This window comes from Pongo pygmaeus, chromosome 3 (assembly GCF_028885625.2).
Source record: "Pongo pygmaeus isolate AG05252 chromosome 3, NHGRI_mPonPyg2-v2.0_pri, whole genome shotgun sequence".
Lineage (NCBI taxonomy): Eukaryota > Metazoa > Chordata > Mammalia > Primates > Hominidae > Pongo > Pongo pygmaeus.
Window position 1 is genome coordinate 4,841,299 of NC_072376.2, and position 24,811 is coordinate 4,866,109.

Here is a 24,811-nt window from a genome sequence, read left to right on the forward strand (position 1 = left end):
TCTTTCCCCTCTCAGGCCAAGCTTGGTGGTGAGATCCTGGACTACAGGGACTTGGCAGCCCTTCCGAAAAGTAAGGCCATCTATGACATCGACCGCCCCGACATGATCTCCTACTCACCCTACATCAGCCACTCTGCAGGGGACAGGCAGAGCTACGGCGAGGTATGGACCCTGCCCGCATGGCCCTGGACACCTGTGCCCCCAAGTGCTGCCCTGCAGGACAGGCGTCATCCCTAGCGTGTGTCCCATGGGGCCAGAGCCACTTCCATCTTCACCACTCACCCACACGCTCAGCCTCTTCACGCCCATCAGATAGCCATGTGCACATCCTATTTCAGTAATGCCCAAGGCACTGTGGCCCCAAAGCTGCCGTTGCTGAAGGAGTGAGCCCGGAATGCCTCCGTAAATGGAGCAGAAGTAGGAAGCATGCTGCTTTGTAGGAAAGATGATAGTGACTCAGTGAAAATCTCCTAACTCTCTTAAGTATTAGATTATTTTCATAAAGCATGAGATGCATTTCCTCTGTAGAGGACTCTTGGCCCGTGCCACCCTCGCTGCCATGACTCTGCGCCATGCTCCTCTGCCCCATGAATTCATGAGCCAATGTGACCGACCTGGTTGAACCGCAGATTGTTTATTTCCTGGCACGCCTGTGGACGGCGTTCCTACTCCTCAGAGGTTTCTCATTCAGAGCTGCTCTGTCCATTTCCTGTGGAATGCATTGTTGATTTTTGCTTTTCCTCTTGTGGTTCTGAGGTTTCACCATGACCGCAGCTGCCTGGGGTAGGAGGAGGCGTTGCCAGGCTGTTGGCCCTAGCGTGTGTGCTCTTGACATGCGTGCTGCCAGGCATGGGGGGCTCCCCGGGGTGGGGAAGCTGAGTCCTTTCAAACACGTTTCCCTTGGGCCTTCTCGTTTTGAGACTTCAGCAAGGGCCTCTAGGGAAGCAAGAGCTGAGACTCCAGGGCAGCACATTCAATGTGGATGGCGTGGGGCGAGAAAGTCACGGCTGCTGGGTGCACCTGCCGAGCTCAAGGGCTGTGCAGGGAGGGTGAGAAGAGCTCAGGGCCAGCAGGTGCCCTCCTGACTTGCTTCTGCCCCTATGGATCACAGAATTTGAGGATGTGGGTGACAAGCCCTACTGACAATGAGAGGTACCAGTAGGGGGAGCTGAGGGAAGGCATCACAACCCACACCCACCTGCACCCACCTACCTACCACCCACCGGCCTGCACCCACCTACCACCCACCCACCCACCTGCACCCACCTACCTACCACCCACCACCCACCTGCACCCACCTACCACCCACCTGCACCCACCTACCTACCACCCACCCACCACCTGCACCCACCCACCTACCACCCACCCACCACCCACCTGCACCCACCCACCTACCACCCACGCACCACCCACCTGCACCCACCTACCACCCACCTGCACCCACCCACCTACCACCCACCTGCACCCACCTGCACACACCTACCTACCACCCACCCACCACCCACCTGCACCCACCTACCACCCACCCACCCACCTGCACCCACCTACCACCCACCACCCACCTGCCTACCTACCACCCACCACCCACCCACCACCCACCTACCACCCACCCACCACCCACCACCCACCTGCCTACCTACCACCCACCACCCACCCACCACCCACCTGCACCCACCTACCACCCACCACCCACCCACCACCCACCTGCACACACCTACCACCCACCCACCTGCACCCACCTACCTACCACCCACCACCCACCTGCACCCACCTACCTACCACCCACCGACCTGCACCCACCCACCTGCACCCACCTACCACCCACCCACCTGCACCCACCTACCACCTACCACCCACCTGCACCCACCTACCTACCACCCACCCACCACCTGCACCCACCCACCTACCACCCACCCACCACCCACCTGCACCCACCCACCTACCACCCACCCACCACCCACCTGCACCCACCTACCACCCACCTGCACCCACCCACCTACCACCCACCTGCACCCACCTGCACACACCTACCTACCACCCACCCACCACCCACCTGCACCCACCTACCACCCACCCACCCACCTGCACCCACCTACCACCCACCACCCACCTGCACCCACCTACCACCCACCCACCCACCTGCACCCACCTACCACCCACCACCCACCTGCCTACCTACCACCCACCACCCACCTGCACCCATCTACCACCCACCCACCCACCTGCACCCACCTACCACCCACCACCCACCTGCACCCACCTACCTACCACCCACCGGCCTGCACCCACCTACCTACCACCCACCGACCTGCACCCACCTACCACCCACCCACCTGCACACATCTACCACCTACCACCCACCTGCACCCACCTACCACCCACCCACCACCCACCTGCACCCACCTACCACCCACTCACCACCCCCTGCACCCACCTACCTACCACCCACCACCCACCTGCACCCACCTACCTACCACCCACCACCACCTGCACCCACCTACCTACCACCCACCCACCACCCACCTGCACCCACCTACCACCCACCCACCCACCTGCACCTACCTACCACCCACCACCCACCTGCACCCACCTACCACCCACCACCCACCACCCACCTACCACCCACCTACCACCCACCCACCCACCACCCACCTGCACCCACCTACCACCCACCCATCCACCTGCACCCACCTACCACCCACCCACCTGCACCCACCTACCACCCACCCACTCACCTGCACCCACCTACCACCCACCCACCTGCACCCACCTACCTACCACCCACCACCCACCTGCACCCACCTACCTACCACCCACCGGCCTGCACCCACCCACCTGCACCCACCCACCTGCACACCTACCACCCACCACCCACCTGCACCCACCTACCACCCACCCACCCACCTGCACCCACCTACCTACCACCCACCACCCACCTGCATCTACCTACCACCCACCCACCTGCACCCACCTACCACCCACCAGCACCTACCTACCACACACCCTCCCACCTGCACTCACCTGCACCTGTCTACCACCCACCTACCGACACCTGCCTGCACCCACCTACCACATACCTCCCTGCACCCACCTGCAACCACCTACCTGCACCCATGTGCATCCACCTATACCCAACTACCTGTACCCACCTACATCCACCTACGTGCACTCACCTGCACCCACCCACTGCACCCACCTGTACCCATCTACCACATGCCCAGGCTGTGTGTTGGCTTTATTGTCCAACATCTGGTCTGCACCTGGAGCAGATGCTGGAAGAGAGTCCGTGAGGACTCGCGACTTGGCCACAGGGCTAAGACCCAAATCCAGTCCCTTCTTCCCCGCAAAGACCACAGGATGTGCTGGCTATTTTCTCAGCACATCCTGGCGCTCTCTCTGGGATGTGTGATTCAAGCCTAGAGGACTGGCCTCACGGTCCTCCTCCACCTCCTGGCAGCCTTGGGACGTCGGGCACACCCCTTCCTGGTTTGAGTGCGTGTGTCCCTGTGGGAGGGCCCTGTGGCCATGAAGGGCCACATGCAGAGGTGATGTGTGTGGGGGTGGGCTGGTATCACTCCCTGTCCTGCTCCAGGATCTCATGGTATGACCAGGACACAGCTTCCAGGCCCAAGTGGACACGGGCCCTTAGCTGTTGTCACTGAGGTTTCTTTCAGCCTCTCTGGGGCTGCGCCTCTCAAATGGCAGGACATCTATGAACCATGGATGATCCTGACCCCAGGACCTGTCCCCAGAGGGCAGAGAAGGGCCAGGAAGGGAGGGGCTGTGGCTCAGGAGTCACCCTCTCCCTCTGGGGAGACCTGGGTTGGCCTCCCCGCTCTGCTAAACACTGGCACCTGTGTGTGAGCTTCCGCTCTCAGCCGTAAAGTGCGACCCCATGGGGCCTGCCTCGGCAGGTGGACAGGGCTGGGCTCCTGGGTCAGGTGTGTCCATACAGAACTTCCTCTATGCCGATGGCCAGGAGCAGCCTGAGGGTTTCTCCCTCGATTCCATCATTTCACCCATGGCCTTCAGCTTCCCACCTCCCGTGGCACAGGGCTGCACAGGGCCCGTGGCAGCCTCCCAGAGGCCGTCGAGTTATTGCGCTGTAATAACCGTGGTTCCTGTGAACAGAGTGCCTCCCCGCTCTGCCATGGGAATGGCATTCTCTTTCTCGATGCTTGCTCGCCTCACAAGGGCTGTGCTCTTTCTGGGCCCCTCCCACCTCCATGCCCCTCACTGAACATATGTGCAGGTGGTGGTGGGTGGGTGCCAGCCTGGGGAGACGGGTCAGCCTGCTGTCTAGGGCCCCAGGGCCCCCATGGCAGAGCCGGCTCCAACCCTGCAGGTGGTGGTAGATGGGGTGCCAGCCTGGGGAGACGGGTCAGCCTGCTGTCTAGGGCCCCAGGGCCCCCATGGCAGAGCCGGCTCCAACCCTGCAGGTGGTGGTGGATGGGTGCCAGCCTGGGGAGACGGGTCAGCCTGCTGTCTAGGGCCCCAGGGCCCCCATGCCCCATGGCAGAGCTGGCCTCAACCCTGCAGGTGGTGGTGGATGGGGTGCCAGCCTGGGGAGACGGGTCAGCCTGCTGTCCAGGGCCCCAGGACCCCCACGGCAGAGCCGGCTCCAACCCAAAGGCTCCTGGTCACCCTGTCTCTGCTGAGCACCTTTTCTCTCTTGTCCAGAGAAAACCGAGGTGATGGGCCCTCGGGATGTTGCTGCCCATGCCCTGAGCCAGTGTCTTCCTTTTGGGAAAATACGTCTCTGAGGGAGAACAGTGGGACATGGGGGTGACCAGGTAGAGACAAGCTCTGGGCTCATTGGCAAAAAATCAGTTTCCCCGGGGGCCTCTTTCTCTGGGAAGAATTAACCATGTTTCTCCAGAGAGAAGGTTCTGGAGCCCCGACTTGTGTCTCTCGGGTTAGAGTTCTTTTCCTGTCTGGAGGATCAGGGCTCTGTGTGGGTGTTTGCGCCTGTGTTGCCTGCCAGTCACGGAACTGCCCTCCTCCCTCTCTGCCTGGCGCCAGCACTAACGGCCACTTTGTGTGTTGTGTCCACAGTCCCCTCAGTTGCTCTCGCCAACGCCGACCGAGGTAACCACCACCCTCTCGCCTGCCCCCGCTTGCCGTGGCGCTGCTGCCCGGGTTATAAACATAACCACCCAGCCGCACCCCCGGGAAGGGCCTCCTCAGTGGCTCTTCACCATGGGGCCCGGGGACATGGCCCTTGTGACGTGGGGCACCCTCCTGGCTGCTGGTTATTTTTATGATCACACCGCACCTGCATGCCTCCCCCGTGTGTCTGCCAGCCCTGCGGATGTGGCCGCCTGGGACGCGGGTCTCCCCTGAGCACATCGTGGTCTGGGCCGTGGCTTCCTTTAGGGGAAAATTCAGGAGCCTGGCTGAGCCTGGGAGCGCTTCCTGCCTCCTGCCCCTCCATGTGGGATGTATGGGAAGCGCCCAGTCCTCGTGGAGAAACACTGGACGTGTCTCTCTACAAAAGAGCTTTTACTGTTAGCAGTCTAGTTTTTTTTTTTTTTTTCTGTTTCTCAAAATTAATCAGTGACATAGAGAGCTGCCAATCAGACTGCAGTCTGTGCGGCTGCACAGGTGGCCACAGCAGAAAGGTGTCATGGTAGCCAGGAATAGACAGCCTGGGCAGTGGCCGTGCCCCGAGCTCTTCCCCCATGCTTGATGCCATTGTAAACATTTCATAGGCTGGGCATGGTGGCTCACACCTGTAATCCCAGCACTTTGGGAGGCCGAGGTAGGCAGATCACCAGAGGTCAGGAGTTTGAGACCAGCCTGGCCAAAACATAGTGAAATCCCGTCTCCACTAAAAATACAAAAATTACCCAGGCGTGGTGACACGCACCTGTAATCCCAGCTACTCGGAAGCCGAGGCAAGAGAATCTCTTGAGCGCGGAAGACAGAAGTTGCAGTGAGCTGAGATCACGCTACTGCGCTGCAGCCTGGGTGACAGAGCGAGACTCCATCTCAAAAAAAAAAAAATGTATATTTATTCATCCCCCACCACAACCCCCAGAGGCAAGTTCTGTGATTTTCCCCAGTTTACTGCAGAGAAACTGAGGCACAGGGAAGTCACATAACCTTTCCAGGGTCACACACTATGAGGTGCGGGAGGATTTCAGCCCAGCAGGCGGCTCAGAGCCTATGCTCACCCACTGGGCTCTCCAGCCTCCTGCTCCAGACAGCCTGCCCCATGGGAGCTGTGACAGCCATGGTACCTGGGTGCTGTATCCCTAGAGCAGTGATTCCTGTGTACCGGTGACTTTTGATGTCCCAGGCCTGGGGCCGGGCATCTTTTCATCTCCTCATTTACCTGCACAGGGAACCCCTGAGGGAGGGATGTCAGCTCCCCTTCCAGATGAGGTGCAGGGTCTGTCTGACACAGAGCACACTCCTGGGAAGAACCTGGTCTCCCTGCAGAGGTGCCTGTCTCAGGCTATACCCCAGAGTGGGGCACAAAAGCATGCACACTTGCTCAGTGGGAGGCTGCACAGCCGTGCACAGCCTGCAGGCTTCTGGTCCAGAGGTGATCACTGTGGACACGGGACCTTGGCCACCGTCACTGGGACTTGCCTGCTTCCTGCCTTCCCTGCACACAGCCAGGATTTCCAATCCGGCCCTTAGGAGTGGTCCGAGGCTGAGGCCATCCCCAGCTCCTGACAGCTTTGGAGAACCGGAATCTTCCGCAGAGCCCCTTGCCTGGCTTCTCCACTTGGCTCCTTAACCTGTCCCCATAGACAGAGTGCTGGGGGATGGTAGAGGAACAGGGCAAGTGTGGGCCTTGATGGTGCTCTTCTGCTGGAAGAACATGGCCCACCTGCAGAGCCAGCAGCAGCTGGGCATCAAACCCTTGGATCCAAGGATGTGACGGCCAAACACACAAGGGGCCACTTGCACGGAGCTGCCGAACCCGCATGTAGCTGGAAGCCCCGAGTCCAGGCTGAACAAGGAGCCAGGACACCTGTAAGGTGGACAGGGCTGTGCAGAGGACGCCCGGGGTAGACAGGCAGGGCACTAGCCCACCCGAGAGAGTGCACCCCTGGCTGGGGTTAGACAGTCGCCAAAGGGAGCAGGGTGAAGCGCAGGTAGGAACCTAGCATGAGGGCTGGCCTGAGCGCATGGAGGTGGCGCACCAGGCAGGCGTTAGGGACAGCACGCCTTGAGGTGGGAGACACGCTCTGACAGGCCAGGGGAGCCATGGGCCCAGACTGGGAATTCCTTTGCTCATCACAGTGCTGGCCTTGAGGGCAAAACAGCAGCCTCCACCCTGCAGCAGGACACTGGGCTGGGCCATGTAATGACCCGGGACAGCATGCCAAGCTGTGGTGGGCCAGGCAGCCTGCTCTCCCCCGTGCCACGGTGCCACGCCACCCCTCGCCACCTGCCTCCCACTCTGCCTGCTGCAAACAGCTGCTCCTGCTTGGATGAAGTCTGCCATGTTGGTGCTTGTGGGTCTGACTCAACTGGGCTTCCCGGCCTGGGGTGGAGTAACTTTCTACCTCCAAATGTGCCTCCAGGGCCGTTAGAGCCCCCAGTTCACACGTGAGAAGCCCCCCTCAGGACTCGGGGAGTCTCCATGGTTCTCACACTGTGTTCTAAGAGCTGGGCGCTGGTGAGGGTCAGGCAGGAGGAGACCTGGAGGATGAAGCTGGAGCCCCCACCATCAGGAGGAGAAGATGGGGGATCCCCGCCAGTGGGTCCCTGTACCACACCCTGTGGCGAGGATCCAGCAGGCACAGCGGGGAGTGTGTCTGCACCACACCAGCCCCACTCGGCTCTTCAGACCTGCCCTGACAGGTGCAGGAGATTCCCACACGGGGCCATGTTGAGTCATCCACTTGGGTCAGGAGGGCAAACACCAAATGGTGTGGGGGTATGGGTGGATAAGGGGTGGACAGTGCTCCCGGCTTGAATGTTCACAAGCTGCATCTTCCCTCCCAGGGGGATCAGGATGACCGGTCCTACAAGCAGTGCCGGACCTCCAGCCCAAGCTCCACAGGGTCGGTGAGCCTCGGGCGCTACACTCCCACCTCACGGTCACCACAGCACTACAGCCGTCCAGGTACTTGGCCCCCTGGTTCCTCTGAGCCCGCAAGGATGCTGTCCTTTTCCTTGTTTTTTTTTTTTTTTTTTTTTTCCTGTTATAAGTGGCCTTTTTCTTATGCAACTGGAAACATGATGGAAATAGGTGGGATTGCCAGCGGGTGGGTGGCTGAGAACCTGTTCATTTAGTGGCATAAAGAAAAGGACCTCCTCATGCCTTGGGGCGAGGTGAGCTGCAGAGGCTGCCCTGCTGGTTGGCGGAGCCCTCCGTGGAGCACACAGCCTGGGGAGCACACACTGCGAGCTTAGATTCCAGCTAATGATTTGGTGGCAAGAGATGTCAGGAAGATAAGACAGCATATGTGTTAGGAGAGCAGACGTCGGCAGGCTGCAAGCTCACGTGGGTCTCAGAAGACTTGAGCTGGGAAAGCAAAGTCAGCGGTGGAAAAATAAAGCCCATTAACATTTCACCTGTGGCTAGGTTGATCACCCAGTGACAGCTGTCCTCATGGGAGAATGCATGAGAGGCCCCCGCCAGTCAGGAGAGAGCCCCGAGGCAGGTCCTTTCCACACGCGTCACCTCGTCCCCTGCCTGACGCCCAGCTGTGTATCAATCCCTGTAGCTGTGAAACTCCTCGACCCCCTGAGCGTGTCAAAGCCACAGCAGGGACGCTCCACACAGACACTGCCTTTTGAGGGATTTTTCCAAGCTGCTTCCTTCCTGGCCAGCTGCCGCATGCCTCCATTTATACATCCATGGACTATGGCTCTTATTTTTGCAGCCTTTGTGGAAAAATCAAAACTCATTCATTTGCAAAGTTATTTCCATTAACTCCTTTCAATGTGCCTGGTACATTCTGCTCAATAAATGTTGAGAAAGTGGGTAAAGGAGTGAGTGCATGAGTGAATGAGAGAGTGAATGAGTGAATGAGTGAGTGAGTGCATGAATGAGTGAATTAGTGAGTGAAGGAATGAGTGAGCAAGTTGAATGAATGAGTGAGTGAATGAGTCAGTGAGTGAATGAGTGATTGAATGAGTGAGCAAGTAAGGGAATGAGTGAGTGAGTGAGTGAATGAGTGATTGAAGGAGTGAGTGAGCAAGTGAATGAGTGAATTGGTGAGTGAATGAATTAATGAATGAGTCAGCGAGTAAATGAGTGATTGAATGAATGAGTGAGCAAATAAGGCAATGAAAGAGTGAGTGAATGAGTGATTGAGTGAGTGAGCAAGTAAGTGAGTGAGTGAGTGAATGAGTGAGTGAGTGAATGAATGAGTGAATAAATGAGTGAGTGAGCGAGCAGGTGAGCAGGTGAGCTAAGGGCAGCCAACTTTATTGAGCTCCTCGTCCTAAGGGCCCTTTGCTGGCTCAATCCCCATAGCACAAGGACAGCCTGGGCTTGTTGACTGCGCTTGGCCCAGGCTAACCCGAGAGCCAAGCTTGCATCTCGCCGGGCAAGTCTGGTGACAGTGTCTGGTGGCAGACCACTCCCTGAACTGCTCTCCAGCTGAGTCCTTGATCCCCAGGAGACCCCCAATGCTAAGCGACAGGCCTGGCTGGGGGCCTAACCCCCCCTGGGGACCCCCAGCCTAAGGCTCCTATGCAGCAGCCTGGGCCTCTGCCTGGTCCTCTGAGGTCTGGTTTCCTCGCTCCTGGAGGAGAGTGGTCTAAAGCATGTTTGGTGACCCCCTTCAGGTGCAAAAAGTTGTGCATTCCTCGTGAGAGGAAGCAACAGTGTTCGTAGCAGAGTGGAGATGAGGAATATGTGTGGCTTTGCACCAGCCAGCCCAGGTTGACTCTGACTTGCTCTCTGTTACCCCGTAGCTGGTACTGTGAGTGTGGGTACCAGTAGCTGCCTCTCCCTGTCCCAACACCCAAGCCCTACATCCGTGTTCAGACATCATTACATCCCCTACTTCCGAGGTAAGGCACGCAGTGATGTGGGCTGTGGGTGCTCACGGGTGTCCACACCCGGCGTCTGTGTGCTCGCTGTCCATGTCTGCTGCATGGCTTCACCGGAGCGCCTGTTTCATGCCCTGTGCCTCTCACTGTGTGTGTCTTGTGCGTCTGGCTCCGTGTGTCCGTGTGCAAATGTTCCTGGAAGGAAAACTTAGGTACCTTGTTACATAAAGGAACAGAAGGGAGAGAGGGCTTGGAAAGCTACAGGAAGAGGGGACCAGGGTTCCTGCACACCCGCCCACAGGCTTTGTCCTCAGAACCCTTACCCAAGTCACCACCTCTGATTTCATGTGTCAGCCGGGGGGTCGCAGGTGCTCTCACGGTTTGTGTTCAGGAGCAGAAGCTACGCTTTACGGAGGGCCCTGACTCTTCCACAGCCCCAGAGCTCCTGGGCCCAGGGCAGGGTTCACACCCAGTGTGGCTCCAACTCTCGGCTCTTCCAGGAGTAGATAAGCCACCCACATCCCTGCACGGGCACCCACATGCAGGTCTCACAGGGAAACAGCCACACTCATGTTTTCCTGTATGCTGCGGACTGAAAAACGCATCCCCCACATTCATAGAGCCCTAATCCCTGATGTGACTATATCTGTAGAGGGGGCCTTTAAAGAGGTGATCAGTTAGATGAGGTCCTCAGGGTGGGCCCAGATCCCATAGTACTGACATCTTTATAAGAAGAGAAGAGACGCCAAAGCTCGCTCCCTCTCCACACACACTCAGGTAAAAGGCCACTGCAGATACAGCGATGTCTGCAAGCCAGGAAAAAAAAAGTCTCAGGAGAAGCCACGCCCTACCAGACCTGGCTCAGAGATGTGCAGCCCCCAGCGCTGTGAGGGGAAATATGCCTGTTGTTTAAGCCACGCAGGCTGTGGTATTTCGTGACACAGCCCCAGCTGACTGGTGCACCACAGAAAGACTCAGAACGTCAGAGGAGGCAGCAATGATGTTCTTGCCAATTCCCCAAGCGATGCAATAATTCCCCATCCTGAGCAGCTGCTGAGTGGGAATGTCTCTGGAAAAGCCTCCCAGGCCGCAGGGAGCAAGAAGGTGGGGCAGGCAGCTGGACTCTCCATCATTGGATGGTCACCAAACGGGCTTCATTCGGACCTGCACACCTCTCCGTGTACCTCATCATCATTGCTTTGGGCAGGCCCCGTGGCCTGCTGAGAGTTCCTAGCCACCGATGGACATGGCCATCCTCACTTTTCTGAGGACCTGTCCCTACAGCTTTGGGATGATCTGACTCCTTTGAGAAGAAGCAAAGTCCTCACCTGGGCGCAATGGCTCATACCTGTAATCCCACTGCTTTGGGAGGCCCAAGCAGGAGAATCACTTGAGGCCAAGAGTTTAAGACCAGCCTGGGAAACCTAGTGAGACCCTTTGTCTGAAAAAAAAAAAAAAAAAAAGCCGGGCATGGTGGTGCATGCCGGTAATCCCAATTCCTCGGAAGGCTGAGGTGTGAGGATTGCTTCGGCCCGGGAGTTTGAAGCTGCAGTGAGCTACGATTGTGCCACTGCACTGCAGCCTGGGCAACAGAGTAAGACCCTGTCTCAGACAACAACAAACAAACAAGCAAAGCCAGAAAAGGCCCCTCCCCAGAACAGGAGCATGGCCAGCAGGGGCTTTGCTGCGTGTGGTCCACGGCAGTCATGTGGCAGGGGGCGGTCCCGAAACTCAGAGTGAATCAACCATTTGGGTGAGTCATGGCGGGGCACCCAAGGAGATGCCGCTTCTCTTCTTGCTCCATGCCAGGAGGCCCTGGACACCCGGCTCTCCTCCCACCTTCAGCCCTTCTGCTGGTGTGGCTGTCCCAACTGTGAGTCCCTGAGAGAGACGTGGCCAGAGCCGAGGGCAGGCTCACCCCGCTCCCCAGGCAGCCCCTGTGAGCAGCCTCTGTGGGGCCTAGAGCCAGAGCCGGCCCTGGCGACCCTCCCCTCCTCTGCCCCGTCCTGAGTGTCCACCGTCTAATTCTTACCACTTCAGGATGAGGAAGGCCCAGGACAGGCCCCCTGGGGAGCAGCCCCCTCCTCAGCTCCTGAGACAGCCAAGGAGAGAGGCCAAGAACTGGCAGCCCCCTCCCCTTCCTTCTACACCTTGTAGCAGAAGAGCTTGGAGGCTGCCCACCTACCCACCACCCCCCCACCACAATGTGTCTCCGAAGCTGTCTATGCCACAACCCCTCCAAGAGCATTTCCCGGGGCCAGGAGGCACCGTCCCTTTGAGACCTCCCCTGGGTGGGGCCAGGTTTTTGCCTCTTTGATGCCCATCTCTGCCCTGGTTCCCCCAGTCACATTGCCTGCTAGTGCCCTTCGTTCAGAAATCACACGAGGCCATGCGTGGTGGCTCACACCTGTAATCCCAGCACTTTGGGAGGCCAAAGTGGGCAGATCACCTGAGGTCAGGAGTTCGAGACCAGCCTGACCAACATGGTGAAACCATGTCTCTACTAAAAATAAAAAAATTAGCCGGGCATGGTGGCACACCTGTGGTCCCAGCTATTAGGGAGTCTGAGGCGGGAGGATTGCTTGAACCCAGAAGGTGGAGGTTGCAGTGAGCTGAGACTGAGCCACTGCACTCCATCCAGCCTGGGCAACAGAGTGAGACTACATCTCAAAAAAAACAGAAAAAAGAAATCACACAAAGCCACCTGGCCACCTCTCTGGTGTCCGGTGTGGCGGAGCCTGGCACCCATGCTGTGCCCTACGAGACTCCCCAGCCTGTCCGTGACCTTGGGAACACCCAGCCTCTTTCCAGAATGTACTCCTGAGGCAACTGAGGCTCAGAAAAAAGCCACTGGCCAAGATCCCAAAGCTCCTTCTGGCAGAGCCCAAGGTCAGGCTTCTACCCGGGGCCCCGTTCACAAATTGTGTTCACCCTCAGGTCCTGGGTTGACCTCACAGGCCACATGAAGGTGCCTGTCCTTCTCTGCAGCCATCGGCTCCAGTGTGTCCCAGCCTAGGACCTCCTGGTGGCAGCCCCCAGGGGTCAGCTGGACACCAGGCAGCGTCGCCTGCCCTCTGGGAAAGCCCTTCCTGTTTGCTCCATGGGCTCCTCTGGTGTCTCTGGCCCCTCTCAGTGGACATTTCCCTCTGGATGGCACTGTAGGGGGGCAGCTCCTCGAGGCAAGGCCTGGCCTCACCCCCCACCAAATGCTGGCAGGGCCTCAACCCTGGCACACCTTCCCACCAAGACCCAGCTTCCGGAGAGGTGCTGGCCATAGTCGTGGGCACCTGTGTGTGAATTTCAGTCCCTGGCGTGTCCCCTGTGGAGGAGCCGACAGCGGAGGCGGGCAGGTGTAGGCTGGGAGGGGAGTCGGCGCTGCTGAAGCCGCTGGCCAGGCAGCCTCCATGTGCTGAGCGTTGGGCCCACTGTGAACCCCTGGCCTGAGAAGGAAGGAGGGAGGGGCCCTGGGATGGAGCCTCAGGTCCAGGCCCGCACCCTCCACTGCCCAGACCCCAGCAGTACCTCTTCATCTTGCTGAGTGACCATTCCATCAGCTGCAAAAGGGCCTCATCTCTGAAGCATCGTCCTCAGGGTGATTGTGGTCGAGGACTCAGGGTGTGGCTGTGCTTTGCAGCATGAGCATCATCCTACCCGGCCTGCCCGTGGCCGCCAACTGGCCTGTCTGTGGTGTGACCTGGAGGAGGCTCCGCAGGAGCCAGCTGAGCCAGCACCAGGGACACACTGGGCCACTGGGAGCACCACGATGAAGGATGTGGCATTGGATTGTAAACTAGAGTATAATAGCAAGAGCCATCAGTCCACACGGATCTACATAAATGTTGAGGAAACAAATAAATGGAGAGAAAGCGAGATCGCCCACACAGAGGAATTCCAAATAACGTGAGCAGATGCCTCATCCTCCAGGAGGGGGTCGTAACTTCCACTCCTGCCATGTGGACAAGCGTGGGCTACACAGAGTGGCTCCTTCCCGAGAGCGCCACGTGGGAGGGGAGAGAAGGAGCAAGTCCACTGTGGAGTGGGCCACCATGGCTGACGAGCATGACCCGGTCAGCAAGGCCGCCACGGCCAGTGATCCGCTCTGCTGACAGCAGGTGCCCTTGATAGGACGCAGTAAGGACACTTCACCTCGTGGGCTTCCTTCCCAACCCCATAAGCCCAGTATCTCCATGAGAAAACATCAGGCAAAAACCCTCAGCAGCCCTCCTCAAAACTGCCAGAGTCCTCAGACACAAGGAACGTCTGCAAAAGGTCGCAGCCGAGAGGAGCCTCGGGAGACGTGCTGACCAAGCGTCATGTTTCCTGGGTGGGATCCTGGAGCGGAAGAACATCAGGTGACACCTGGGGAAACCCGAATCCCATGTGGCATGCAGGTGGCACCAATCTGTGGGCATGCCCTAGTGATGGGAGAGGGGACGGCAGGGACGTGGGCCAGGAGGGTGCAGGAGCCCCCTGGACTACCTGAAGCTGTTCCTAATGAAACATTTACTGAGATTTTAAAAAGATGGAAGAGGAGAGGAGGAGAGGGAGGAAGAGGAAAAAGTAGAGAAGAAAGAGGAGGAGGAGGAGGAAGAGGAAAAAGTGGAGGAAGAAGAGGAGGAGAAGGAAGACTTTTCGAAAGGGCTGAAGCTGCTCCTCTCCTAACAGGCAGCATCCCAGGTTAAAGGATGCTGAAGCATCCCCGTCTGTAGCATATCAGAAGCCCCCTGGGATGTGAGCCTAGCAGCACAGTGCTCCAGGTGGAAGCTGGCGATGCATTTTGTTCCAACGAATCCTCACAGGGAGCAGCCAGGCATGAGTGCAGAGGAGGGAGAGGTCCTTGTAGACTGTCCTCCCAGAAGGCTGAGCAGAGGAGGCAGAGCCTGAACCTGGACCCTGGAAGGGTCCGGACAGGTGGGAAGCCCTGGAGAGGACACTCATCGAGGGGTGGGGTGCTGGGAGGGAGGGTCCGAGGTGGCAGGACTTGGGCTGGTGTTAGAGGGCCCCGGGGGGCTGGAGTGAGGTGGCCCACCATGGCTGTGTCCCCAGCTTCCCTGCGGCCTCAGGCCCCTCCAAGTATCTGATGAAAGCTGATGAGTCTCTGGACCCTCCTCAAATAGACATGCACATGTGTCCAGACTCTGGTTTGAAACTTCAGGGGATGCTGCCCTGTGGCTGGGAACCGGGGAGGGACAGGTACACTGTGATGTGTTAGATCCTTGGCCCACTGAGTGCGGGCTGAGGCAGATCAGGGGCCATGATTTCAGATAGGAAGAAACAAGCCCTTCCGGGCCTCCCAGGTCCACGGGCTGTGCTAAGAGCACACACAGCTTAGAGATGGTGCCTGAAGCAAACCATCTTCCTCTGTTCAGAGTTCGTGTGGGTGCAGTTTTTAAAACCCGCCCTGTTTTGCTGCCACTGAGGATGGGTCTAGCACAGCCGTAGTCAGTAAGTAGGAGGGATCTGTGGTGTCCTTTCCTGGCACGTGAGTCCAGTCTCCCTGCTCTGAGGCTCCTGCCACCACCAGCAGGTGCAGGAGTCCACCATGGAGTATCCTGACGAGCGTGACCTGACTGGCAAGGGTGCCACGGCCAGCAAGGGCACCTGTAGAGCCAACTGAGGCTCTAGAAGGTTCCATGCTGTTCTGGAGGGAGGTTGCTAAAGGAAGGGCAGTTATCTGACACTCCATCAGCATTGACAGGCAAAATCAGCACCCATGTCCAAGCACAAGAAAATGCTCAAAGTTAGAGCCTGCAGTGCCTTCTATGGCATCAGCCTGGCTGGGGCCACCCTGCTCCTAGATGACCTCCCGCTGCATGCAGCCCACCACCAGGCAAGAGCCCCTCTCTGGGCCAGCGTCTGTTGAGCCCTCCTCACGAGTCCACTGTGGGGTCCCTGGCCAGTCCACCTTCAGGCCCAGCACATCACTCACCCACCGCAGAAGTTCTGTTTCTGTTTCATTTCGATGTCACTGCAGGGTCCTGCTGCTCTGAAAGGCTGTGCAGCTTGAGGGAACGTTCTCAGGTGAAGAGCGCCTTTCCCCTTGCAGCCCGTTGCCTAGTGCTGAGGGGGCTTCCTGGGGCTGGCAGGAGGGAGGAACGGGGCCTTGGGAGTGTCTTCTGCAGCGAGCGTACACCTTCTCTCATCACAAGCGTTCAATACCCCGCATCTGTCTGTCACCTCATTCCCCAAACAGGTGTGGGGGGAGGGGCGTCACCCGGGTCACCTCGGCCCTCTGGATGAGTGACTTGATAATCCAACCTTGTTTGCAAAACAGAATTATAGTTCCAGGTGAGCTCAGCAATTGAAGCAGGGTCAGAGGATGCTTTCCATTTAATCTGCCAAAAAACAGTTGTATTTAAGAATGTGGCCAGGGCGCGATGGCTCACGTCTGTAATCCCAGCACCTTGGGAGGTAGAGGTGGGCGGATTGCTTGAGCCCAGGAGTTCAAGACCAGCCAGGGCAACATGGCAAAACCCCATCTTTACAAAATTAAAAAAATTAGCCAGGCGTGGTGGTGCACACCTGTGGTCCCAGCGACTCGGGAGACCAAGGTGGGAAGATGGCTTGAGCCCAGGAGGTGAAGCCTGCACCCTGCAGAGCCGTGATTGTGCCACTGCATTCCAGCCTGGGTGACAGAGTGAGACCATGTCCCCCCAAAAAAAAAAAAAAAGGAATGTGGTAATGGATGGATACTCTTCTTTTCTTGTCTTCTGCAGCTGGCAAAATTTTACTCAATGGCTTTTAAGGATAATTTTGATCATTTTAGTGCTTTAATCCTATTCTGAGCGGCTAATTTGTAGATTCGCAAGGAAAATAGCATGTTTATATACAAGGTTAATTAGGAAGAGGGGCCTTTATTTTGGCGAATTTGCGGTTGGCTGGATTCAAACACCAGCCAGGACGCAGAGGCGCAGATGGAGTGAACCCCCTAAGGTGTTCTTAGCTCACCGCCCAGCCCTGTGCCCTCAGCAGTGTCACTCCTCTGCCTTGGGACCCTGGACAGACTTCAACTCAGGGTTGGATTAGCAAGTCCTTGGACACAGTCTGAGAATGTGGATGAGGCTCACACTCCTTCCCCTGGGCAGGGGATCTGGGCTGCTCCACCAGACAGGAGAGATGGGGCTCACTGCGAGTAAGCTTTTCATGCTTGAAATATTCTACTTTGCTTTCCCGTTTCCCCTTCTATCTGCTGCCTTTGCCCTTCCGTCTGGAGGCAGTGAAAGTGGCCGGAGCACCCCCAGCCTCTCCGTGCTCTCTGACAGCAAGCCGCCCCCCTCCACCTACCAGCAGGCACCTCGCCACTTCCACGTCCCAGGTAGGCTCTGGGACACGCTGGCTGGGCTCCTCACACCGAAACTGTCCACACCGAAACTGGCCACACCCAAACTGTCAGCTTGCCTTGACTCAGCAGGTGCCAGACGACACTCCAGGCTCCTCCACTGCTCCCCAGACGCTGAGATTCTTTAAAACCATCAGACGGGTTTTCACAACCCCAAACCGATGTGTGTTTGAGTTTCTTCCAAAGTCCCACAAACGGCAGGGAGATACACTTGTCCTCCTAGGAATGGGGTGAAGGAAAAGGGCTGTCTGAGCTGGCTGCACTTCCTGGGGGGCCACAAGGTTCCTGGCTGCTGCCCCATCTCCTGCAGATGAGGGTGGCATCTGGAGTCAGGGAGGCTTGATCTGGGGCCTGGGTGTCTGTCGCTCGCTGGGTGCCAGTTCCTGCCTGATGATTCTAAATCTGGGTGAGTGCTTGTTGCTTACAAAAAGCTGTAGAACAGAAACCATCACAACTTGCTGCTTACCCTCCTGTTCTCTCCTTTTTTTTCTTTCTTCTTCCCCAGACACTGGCGTAAAAGATAACATCTATAGGAAACCCCCTATCTACAGACAGCATGGTACGGTTGGATTCCTCCCGCTGTGGTTTGCCCCGCATGCCTGTCAATACCCATCTGCTTCTCAATGCATCCTTTTGTTGTGTTCTGATAAATGCAGTGAAGGCACCACCAAGGCCCTTAGCAGTCTGCCTATTAAATGCAAATTCACTAGCAGCCTCCCAAGAGTCCTCTTCTTACAAATTACGATGAAGGGTATGTCTGAGTAAGGACACTTCTGAGTGTTATGACGCCGAGGCTAATGCACATCAGCCAGGGCTTGGGATGGGGGTTTATAGCCAAGAGCCTGGTGGTGGCGCCTTCAATAATGCAGCCAGAGTGACTTTAGCCAAGATGGTGAGGGACAGAGGCTTCTAGAACCACAATCTGATCCAGGCCTGATCTTTGGAATATAGAACAAACTTGAATCAGTCGTTTATTCCTCAGGGAGACTTTAGTCTTGAGTTTTGAGAATTTCTGATGATGGGATGGGTGACCTTGCCTTCAGTTACAGAGATTTCTTGCATAAGCAAATAGGGACTGACGCCCAGCTCTGCTGCACGTGAACCTGCCTGGGAGGTGCGCAGGGAGCAGCTTGCTTGGGCCATGGAGCAGGAATCAGGGCCACGTGGTCTCCCCTCTTTTTCCTCCTGGGATTTCTGGGTGATTGACAGCAGGTTGCTTCACCATCCTGAGCCTCGGTTTACTCATCTGCAAAACAGGACCAATCCCCTCCACCCCGCCCTTTCCACAGGCTGACCGTGGGAACTTCATGGGATACCGTATACAGGAAGCGCATTCTAAACTGTAAAGTGCCGTGCACATGATGGGAATTGTTATCAAGTCACTAGCGATGGGAAAAGGCATTTGCATATTAAACGTTCTTGTCCAGATGTACCTAAAGCAAACAGCCACATCCCACATTGACAACTGGATGGACACTTTTAGACGGAATCTTGTAAAAAGTGTGTTTCCTGTGACTTGCCGAGAAATCAGTGATCAGGTTATACAAACTTTTAAAATACTTTCTCCATCATGGCAATAGGTCCTGTACTTTGTGCATTTTTTTCCTCTTCCCAAGAAGGAAAAAAGTGAATGAAATCTCTTGAGTTTCCAGAAATGATGACTTCTACCATTGCCTTTCCACCAGAGAAGCGTAGAGCATGAACCTCCAAGAGGGATCAGAGCGGGATGGGCTAGATAGACTCTAGGGCCCTTAGAAATTTTCCAGACCAGTTCCCTTGGGTTACAAGTGGGGAAATGGAGGCCTGGCCAAAAGAAGGAGCAGCCACGGTAAGTGACTGGCTTTCCATCATGGCACCCGGCCTGAGCAGCCTGCCTGGAGGGCTGTGTATTTTGTGCTGGTGGGGCTGCAAGATTGGGATTGACCACCTTAGCCTTTTATTAACCCCCCATTTTATCTCAGATTGGTGCCTTAAAATGTGTGATTAACACGTGCAGGACAGGAGGGGGTCTGCCCCTTAGAAAGGGGAAGAGAGCAAACCGGGTTATGAAATTGCTCATTGTCATCCAACAGACCCAGATCTAAGACAAAGAACTTCGACCTCAGTCCTTTAACTGAACCATCCAGTGGAGAGATTAGATTTTACTGTCTCCAGTGATCATCTTTGTGCATTTTTTTTTTTTTTTTTTTTTGAGACGGAGTGTCGCTCTGTCACCAGGCTGGAGTGCAGTGGTGCGATCTTGGCTCACTGCAACCTCCGCCTCTCGGCTTCAAGCAACTCTCCTGCCTCAGCTTCCCAAGTACCTGGGACTACAGGAGCACACCATTGTGCCAGCTAATTTTTTTGTATTTTTAGTAAAGGTGGGGTTTCACCATGTTGGCCAGGATGGTCTCAATCTTTTGACCTTGTGGTCCACCCACTTTAGCCTCCCAAAGTGCTAGGATTATAGGGGTGAGCCACTGCACCTGGCCATCTTTGTGTATTTTTAAAAATCTGGCTATACATGATTCTCCTATCCAAAGGCAAGTTAATTCCTATTTGATTAAACCCTGAGCAAGGACCAAAATTCTTTTATCATTCCAAAATTTTGCTGTAAGCCGGGTGTGGTGGCTCACACCTGTAATCCTAGCACTTTGGGAAGCACAGGCGGGCGGATTGCGTGAGCTCAGGAGTTTGAGACCAGCCTGGGCAACACAGTGAAACCTCATCTCTACTAAAATACAAAAAAAAATAGCCAGGTATGGCAGTGTGCATCTGTAGTCCCAGCTACTCAGGAGGCTGAGGCAGGAGTTTGGCTTGAACCCAGGAGGCGGAGGTTGCAGTGAGCTGAGATTGCGCCACTGCACTCCAGCCTGGGTGACAGAGTGAGACTCTCTCTGAAAAAAAAAAAAAAAAATTAATAAAAATAAAAAATGAAAAAGGAATTAGGAACACAAGACAGGCAAGAATAGAGCACCTCCCTGGACAGTCAGGAATGGACATGAAGCAGGGCTAGTTGTGTGAGGGCCTGGGAGGAGGCGGCACAGGGGGCCTCCCACCCGCCAGCGTGTCATCTGCTCAAGGGCTGAACGTCGAGGAAGTTTAACAGATTAGGAATAAGTGTGGGCATTTTTGTGTTTCCACACACCATCTAGGGTCACTCATGGTATTAAACCCAGTTACTTTTAGGAGTGTCGACCTAAAAAACCAGCAGGAGAAAAGTATCTCCAAATATGTTGAATGTACTGAGGAATTAGAAAAGAGGATTCTAATCTGAGATGCATGGCTGTGGCAAGCCATATATGCACCCAAAGAGGAGAGGGTAAAGGGAAGTTCTTCTTAGCAAAAGCATTTCACATAGGCTGCCTAGAAACAGAGTTCATCGGCAGCAGAGGCTCGAGGCCGGAGCTGGCGTCCGTTCATTGGTGGAGACACCATCACTGGGCAGGTGTTCTGTGGAGAGCGTCTCATCTCAGTTGCTGCAGTCCTTGAGAAGGAATTTCTGGTGAGGTTATTGTGGAAAGTCCTCGAGACAGCCTTTATCTCCAGCACGCAGGCAGGAGCTGTCCTGCCTCATGCCTTCCTCTAGCTTGTCTGGTCTGAGAAAAAGTGATTTCTTCCTGAGACCTGCAACCCTCCCAGGAGGCAGACCCAGTGCAAACCACAGCCCCTGGCTTCCAGCTACATTGTGGGGAGCTTCCTTTCTCAGAGTCTGTCTCCCCTGGAAAATGGGACTCAAGGCCATGTAGCTCGTGGGGCTTTGAGGCTGTTTCAGGGAGATGACACACAACACTTGGCACTGGGCAGGGACCTTCTGTTGATCAATCCCCTCAGGGGAGGGAAGCTGTGCGCAGTTTAAAATGAATTCATGACCAGCCAGGCGCAGTGGCTCACGCCTGTAATCCCAGCACTTTGGGAGGCCAAGGCAGGTGGATCACCTGAGGTCAGGAGTTTGAGACCAGCCTGGCCAACATGTCAAAACCCCATCTCTACTAAAAATACCAAAATTAGCCTGGCATGGTGATGTATGCCTGTAATCCCAGCTACTTGGGAGGCTGAGGCAGGAGAATCGCTTGAACCCAGGAGGCAGAGGTTGCAGTAAGCTAAGATCATACCACTGCACTCCAGCCTGGGCGACAGAGTGAGACTCCATCTCAAAAAACAAAAACAAAAAAAAAAAAAAAGAAAGAAATCACCTCTTAGACAGGAATAGTAGCTTACGATCGTCACATATCTGATTTGAATTTATAAAATGAGGAAGTGTGGTGGTTTTATCATCTATTTGCTATATAAAATTTAGGAAAATATGCATAAAAGATGAAAAATTCAAAAATAAAAATAAATAAATAAAAGGAATTCATGAGGGAAAAATAATGGCTTCCCAACATTTCCCAGTAAGTTCGACTCTCCAGATGCAGGGGCAGTCCTCATAGTTCACCAGATTTGCTGTTTCATTTCTAAGCAAACATGAGCCACCAGATGGCAGTGCAGCTCTCTCCTCACCCCCCAACACACACCTCCCGCCACTTGCCCGGCAGGTGGGGGCTGTCACTCCTGCCCACCCAAAGCCGACAGTGGAAGTGACCCCACAGGGGCACGCGTTGTTCCCTGTGTCTTTGTGCCCTGGTTTAAAGCAGGAATAAATCAATCCTTGCTGTGTCTCTGGGATTCCAGATTCTAGTGGGGTTGAGTTTCATTTTGGTTTTGGGTCCTTTTTGACCCCAAAGGGTGGAGTCTCATTTTGGTTTGGGGACCGGCGGGATGGGGAGGAAAGGCAGGCTGTGTCCGGAGTGCAGATTGCACTGGGAAGCCCCCGCTGAGGCTCCCCAGGGGAGCCGGGGAGTAGGAACTCAGCCTCTCCCTAGAGGGTTCCTCATGGCCGATGCATTTCGGGGCTCAGATGGAACTGTCTGTGTGATACAAAAGACACGATAACCTCTCCTTCTGCAGTGCGGTGAATGCAGAGAGGCCGTCCTAGAAAGGTGGAAGACGAGCTGGGCGCGGTGGCTCACGCCTGTAATCCCAGCTACTGGGGAGGCTGAAGTATGAGAATCGCTTGAACCTGGGAGGCGGAGGTTGCAGTGAGCTGAGATAGTGCCATTGCACTCCAACCTGGGTGACAGAACGAGACTCTGTCAAAAAAAAAAAAAAAAAAGAAAGAAAGGAAGGAAGGAAGGAAGAAAAGTGGAAGAGAGGGAGGCTGGAAGGAGAGAGGGAGGGAGGCAAAGGCGCTGGCTGGGGCCGAGACTCCAGGCCCATTTTCCTTGTCCTCTGGAGTCTTTTTCCATCCTGACATCAACCAGGGAGCAGAGGTTCTTATTCTGACTCAAGAGAGGAGAAATCCCAGCATAGAGGGATTTAAGTGACTTTTTCATTAATTTGTCCAAGGGATGTTTTTCAAGCACCCACCCCACTATGTGCTAGGCTTGTCCCAGTGCTGGGGATACATGGGTGACCCTGCATTCCCCCGATCCTGTGGAGCTGAGATTCTAGCGGATTTGTCCACGGCCAGACAGGTGAGAGGCTCAGCAAGGTTTCTAGTTTCCAACGCCCATGCTTTGGGCCCTGCCCACACACTCACTCACTCACATACACACACACATTCTCTCCCTCCCTCTGCCTCTCTCTCTCCCTCTCAATGTCATTCCAATTCAATGTGAATTGTAGAGATAGAGATTATTCAGAGAAGAACAGAAAAAAATCCTGTTGATGAGTCAACTCCTTAGAGGCTAAGTCTGGGAGACATAGGAGGGGACAAATCCTCAAAACCTCCTGCACAGCTATTCGAAGTCCCAGGAGTGGAGAGGACGTCTCTCTCTGGCCTAAGGGATGAAGCCCCGGGCACCTTCCCCAGTCCCCAGTTGCTATCAGCTCCTTGCTTTGACAGAGAGAGCACCTGCCGGGGTGCCGGTCCTGGCTCCTGGCTGCCAGAGTCCCAGACTTGCCTCAGGCTCTTGCAGTCTCAGGAATGATTCTGCACTGGAGGCAGAGAAAACTGGTGAGGAGCATGGCAGAGACCACTTGCTGGCTGCAGAGCCTTGGCTGGCACCCCTGGCACAGTGGTGGAACAGCCCCCACACCTCTGCTGGCCCCCTGGACATGGGCAAGAGATCCTTGGAGGTTAGAGCTGTCGGTGTGTTGATGCCACCAAAGAGGGAGCTGGTAGGGCCCTCCCTTGGAAACACAGGGCCCCTGTGCCATGTCCATCTCACTCACTTCCTCCGTGCACCTGAGGCTGCAGGTTGGCACATCGGTCACCGAAGGGAGTGCAGAGACTCATCAGATGTGGCCCTTTCCCTGGAAGCATCTCTCTTCAGCTGCTCCATGGGAAAGTGGATTTGTACAAGTCACAGGAAGCAAAGTCGGTGGCGATGCAGCCCTGAGTCTGAAAATTTACACATCTGACGTGGAGGACAAAGTAGCTCCAGCTCTGGCTTCAGGGTCAGACAGACAAGGTTCCAATCACCAGCTATGTGACCTTAGACTCTGGACCTCGGTCTCCTCATCTGTAAATGAGGTTAATAGCATCTATTACTATCTGTTAACATGCTTTACAAATGTTTACCCAAGAGCTGGGCGCATTGACTCACACCTGTAATCCCAGCACTTTGTGAGGCTGAGGCAGGTGGATCATTTGAGGTCAGGAGTTCAAGACCAGCCTGACCAACATGGTGAAACCCTGTCTCAACTAAAAATGCAAAAAATTAGCCGGGCATGGTGGCGGTCACGTGTAATCCCAGCTACTCGGGGGGCTGAAGCAGGAGAATTGCTTGAATCTGGGAGGCAGAGGTTGCAGTGAGCCGAGATTGCACCATTGCACTCCAGCCTGGGCAACAGAGTGAGAATCCATCTCAAAAAAAAAAAAAGGAAAAATGTTTATCCAGACCACAATACAGTGCTTATCTGGTGAGTAGGTATTCAGTAAGTGTTTATCACATGCATGTTCTCAGGGAAGTGTCTCTGTGTTGACTTTGCTCCTCCCTTCAAAGCTCTTGTTATGTATAGAAACCTTCTCATCCAACTCTGCCTCGACTTCACTGGCCTGTGAGCTTCTGAAAGACCAGGGGCATGTCTGAGTTTTTTCTGCATCCCCCATTCTTAAGACAGTACAGTGCACAGTAGGCACTCAGCACAGGGAGATGGGGATAAAGGTTGAGGGGCTAAGGGTGAACAGAGGGTAGATGGACTGATCGATGAATTAAGGGCTACATGGATGAATGGATGCATCAGTGTGCAAAGAAATGAAGTGGACAAAGAGAGGAATGGATGAATGGATGGGTGGGTGAGTGGGTAGATGGATGCATGAGTGTGGGTGGGTGGGTGGATGGATGGATGGATGGATGAGTAGGTGAGTGAGTAGATAAGTGGAAGCTGGATGAATAAATATCAAAATAAGTGAAGGCACAAGTGGATGGATAGATGGATGGATGGGTGGTGGGTGGATGGATGGGTAAATGGATGGTTGGGTGGCTGGCTCGATGGATGGGTGAAGAATGGGTGGATGGATGAGCAGTGGATAGATGGGTG

General features: G+C 55.5%; 1 protein-coding gene across 21 annotated transcripts in view; it reads left to right on the forward strand.

The window, feature by feature from the left end:
- Window positions 1-24,811, forward strand: part of ABLIM2 (actin binding LIM protein family member 2) — a 190,682-nt gene that overhangs the window by 119,282 nt on the left and 46,589 nt on the right. For 6 of the 21 annotated variants that reach the window (XR_008502116.2, XM_054485249.2, XM_063663482.1 and 3 more), the window contains exons 10-15: window positions 16-162; window positions 5,056-5,088; window positions 7,966-8,086; window positions 9,889-9,987; window positions 17,180-17,281; window positions 17,811-17,864. Coding sequence is in view for 16 of the 21 variants with exons in the window: in XM_054485249.2 (XP_054341224.1) it covers window positions 16-162; window positions 5,056-5,088; window positions 7,966-8,086; window positions 9,889-9,987; window positions 17,180-17,281; window positions 17,811-17,864 (556 nt within the window). In the remaining 5 variants the exon portion in view is untranslated. The remainder of the gene's footprint in view (window positions 1-15; window positions 163-5,055; window positions 5,089-7,965; window positions 8,087-9,888; window positions 9,988-17,179; window positions 17,282-17,810; window positions 17,865-24,811) is intronic. The other 15 variants (XR_010125997.1, XM_063663483.1, XM_054485260.2 and 12 more) reach the window with 6 other exon arrangements.